Here is a 2,500-nt window from a genome sequence, read left to right as displayed (position 1 = left end):
ATCAAATCAGGTAATGCGTACCCGAGACACAGAGCTGCCTGTGAACTCATCAAGCAGAAGAGTGCATAGGAGGATGTCTTCTCCCTCGGGACAGGATTACCCAAGTACGATGGTTATCATTTTGATTGACGCTGAGGAAAAGGCAGGGTGGCAAGAAAATAGACCTCTGAAGAATAAGTTCCGATGTCTATGGGAAATAACGTGGGGTTTTTTGAATGATCGTACATAACAAACTCTGTAGGGGGCGAAGAAGTAAAAGCTGCTGACGTTTTGAACTACACACTTTTTTCCATCTAGATCCCACTTGGGTTTTGGATTGTCGCTGCCGTTAAAGTAGTAAACGATTATAAATGCTACTTTAGCGGCACCGACAATACCGGTCTCCACACGGAATGGAAAACAAAGCCTGTACAGCTAAAAGGTAACAACAGATGTCTTTTTTCTCCATCCCAGGTTCCACTACCACATGTTCGGGACCCACGTGGCCCGCCTGGCCGTGTACATGAGGACCACCTCCGCCGGCCGCGGACACATGCTGTGGCTGCAGTACGGTAACCGCGGCGACCTGTGGCATCGGAAGACCCTCTACCTCAACAGCGGCCGTCCCTTTCAGGTGAGGTCGTGACCCCCGCAGGTGGGACTGATAAGTGGTTCAGGGGTCTAGCAGTGCTTTTATATGAAGAGACTGACTTCAGGGACAGGTCGTTGAGGAGCAGGTAGGGTTTAGACGGTACTATTGGGAATCAAACCCAGAGCCCGGGGTTCATCTGGCTTTGGCTGGGAGTCGAACAGGGAAGGAGGAGAGGAGGAGGAGGGAGCTCCCTAGAGATGCATGTTCTCCTCTAGATTAATGCTCTCCTCTAGATTAACGTTCTCCTTTCGAGGAACCTTCTCGTTGAGATGAATGCTCTCCTCTAGATTAATGTTCTCCTCTAGATTAATGTTCTCCTCTAGATGAATGTTCTCCTCTAGATGAATGTTCTCCTCTAGATTAATGTTCTCCTCTAGATGAATGTTCTCCTCTAGATGAATGTTCTCCTCTAGATGAATGTTCTCCTCTAGATTAATGCTCTCCTCTAGATGAATGTTCTCCTCCAGATGAATGTTCTCCTCTAGATGAATGTTCTCCTCTAGATGAATGACTTATCTTAATGATGTGTGTTGTTTTGAAATGTTTTAAATATTGTCAGCACAGCTATGAGAACGACAGTGTTTCTTTCTTCCTTGTAAACAAACAAAACAGCACAGAATGACTGTGAGAGATATCTCAGGTCCCAGCTAGGAAGCTACAGGCTAGGTTCCAATAAGGTTGCAACACAAGTGAACAAATATACACAAACCAAACGCGCATCTCTGGTCCAAACCTGAGTGGTTGGTTCATCATATCTTCCGAGCAAGCTACAGAGACATTAACATGGTCCAAGGAGCCTTGGGAATCTGCAGGATGTTTATTGTTTGATTATGCAAATATTGTTCCGAACCATGATAGCAAACAGGCTTGCTAATGTTAATTTCACCTTCCATTAGCCTAGCATGAATAGCATGGATCATTAGCCTCAGCTCGTAAAGACCTTGTCTGAATCACCATCATGACCCACAGACTTAGTTTGTTGTTTCATTTATTCTCATATCGGATGTTATATAGTAGTTAATGTTTGTCTTTCTTTCTTCTGTCTGTCTGTCTGTCTGTCTGTCTGTCTGTCTGTCTGTCTGTCTGTCTGTCTGTCTGTCTGTCTGTCTGTCTGTCTGTCTGTCTGTCTGTCTGTCTGTCTGCCTGTCTGTCTGCAGATCCTGGTAGAGGGGACGGTGGGAGACGACTTCAGCGGAGACATCGCCATCGACGACCTGTCTTTCCTTGACTGTTCCCTGAACGATGGTAGGTGAGACAGGTGTAGGATGTTAGGTGAGACAGGTGTAGGATGTTAGGTGAGACAGGTGTACGTTATAGGTGGGACAGGTGTACGATGGTAGGTGAGACAGGTCTAGGATGGTAGGTGAGACAGGTGTACGTTATAGGGGGGACAGGTGTACGATGGTGGGGGAGACAGATGATGGATGGTAGATGAGACAGGTGTTGTGAGACAGGTTCATAACTAGAGCAGTAGTGTAGGATGGTAGGTGAGACAGGTGTGGTGAGACGGGTTCATAACATGGGTCTCTGACTAGGTTTGTAATGTAGGACGGCAGGTGAGACAGGTGTGGCGTACGCCAGTAGGTGAGACAGGTGACGGATGGTAGGTGAGACAGGTGGGGTGAGACGGGTCCACAACACAGTGCGCGACCACGCAGGCTGCTGTAGGCTCAGGTCGGGGGTTCCTCTCTCACACGGTGTCTGCCGCTGCCTTGCTCCAGAGCCGCTGGCCTCGGTGCGGCCCACCGCCCCCCCGCCGAGGCCCGAGACCCCCAGCCCCCCGGCCGACCGCTGCCCCCCCGGCCTGGTGGCCTGCAGCGCCCCCCCCGGGTGCGTCCCCCAGGAGGCCCTCTGCGACTTCAAACACGA

The 2,500-nt window shown here is 49.6% G+C and overlaps 1 protein-coding gene across 1 annotated transcript in view; it reads left to right on the top strand.

Annotated features, from left to right (window-relative positions):
• Positions 1 to 2,500, top strand: part of malrd1 (MAM and LDL receptor class A domain containing 1) — a 28,772-nt gene that overhangs the window by 9,181 nt on the left and 17,091 nt on the right. Inside the window, 3 exon segments of the mRNA XM_060045720.1 lie at positions 454 to 613; positions 1,789 to 1,876; positions 2,353 to 2,500. The exon segment at positions 2,353 to 2,500 is cut by the window's right edge and continues 32 nt beyond it. Of these exon segments, the coding sequence (XP_059901703.1) occupies positions 454 to 613; positions 1,789 to 1,876; positions 2,353 to 2,500 (396 nt within the window).

The sequence above is a fragment of the Gadus macrocephalus genome, chromosome 23 (assembly GCF_031168955.1).
Source record: "Gadus macrocephalus chromosome 23, ASM3116895v1".
Lineage (NCBI taxonomy): Eukaryota > Metazoa > Chordata > Actinopteri > Gadiformes > Gadidae > Gadus > Gadus macrocephalus.
The sequence above is the reverse complement of the archived record's forward strand: the minus strand, read 5'-3'. Positions and strand labels throughout refer to the sequence as shown.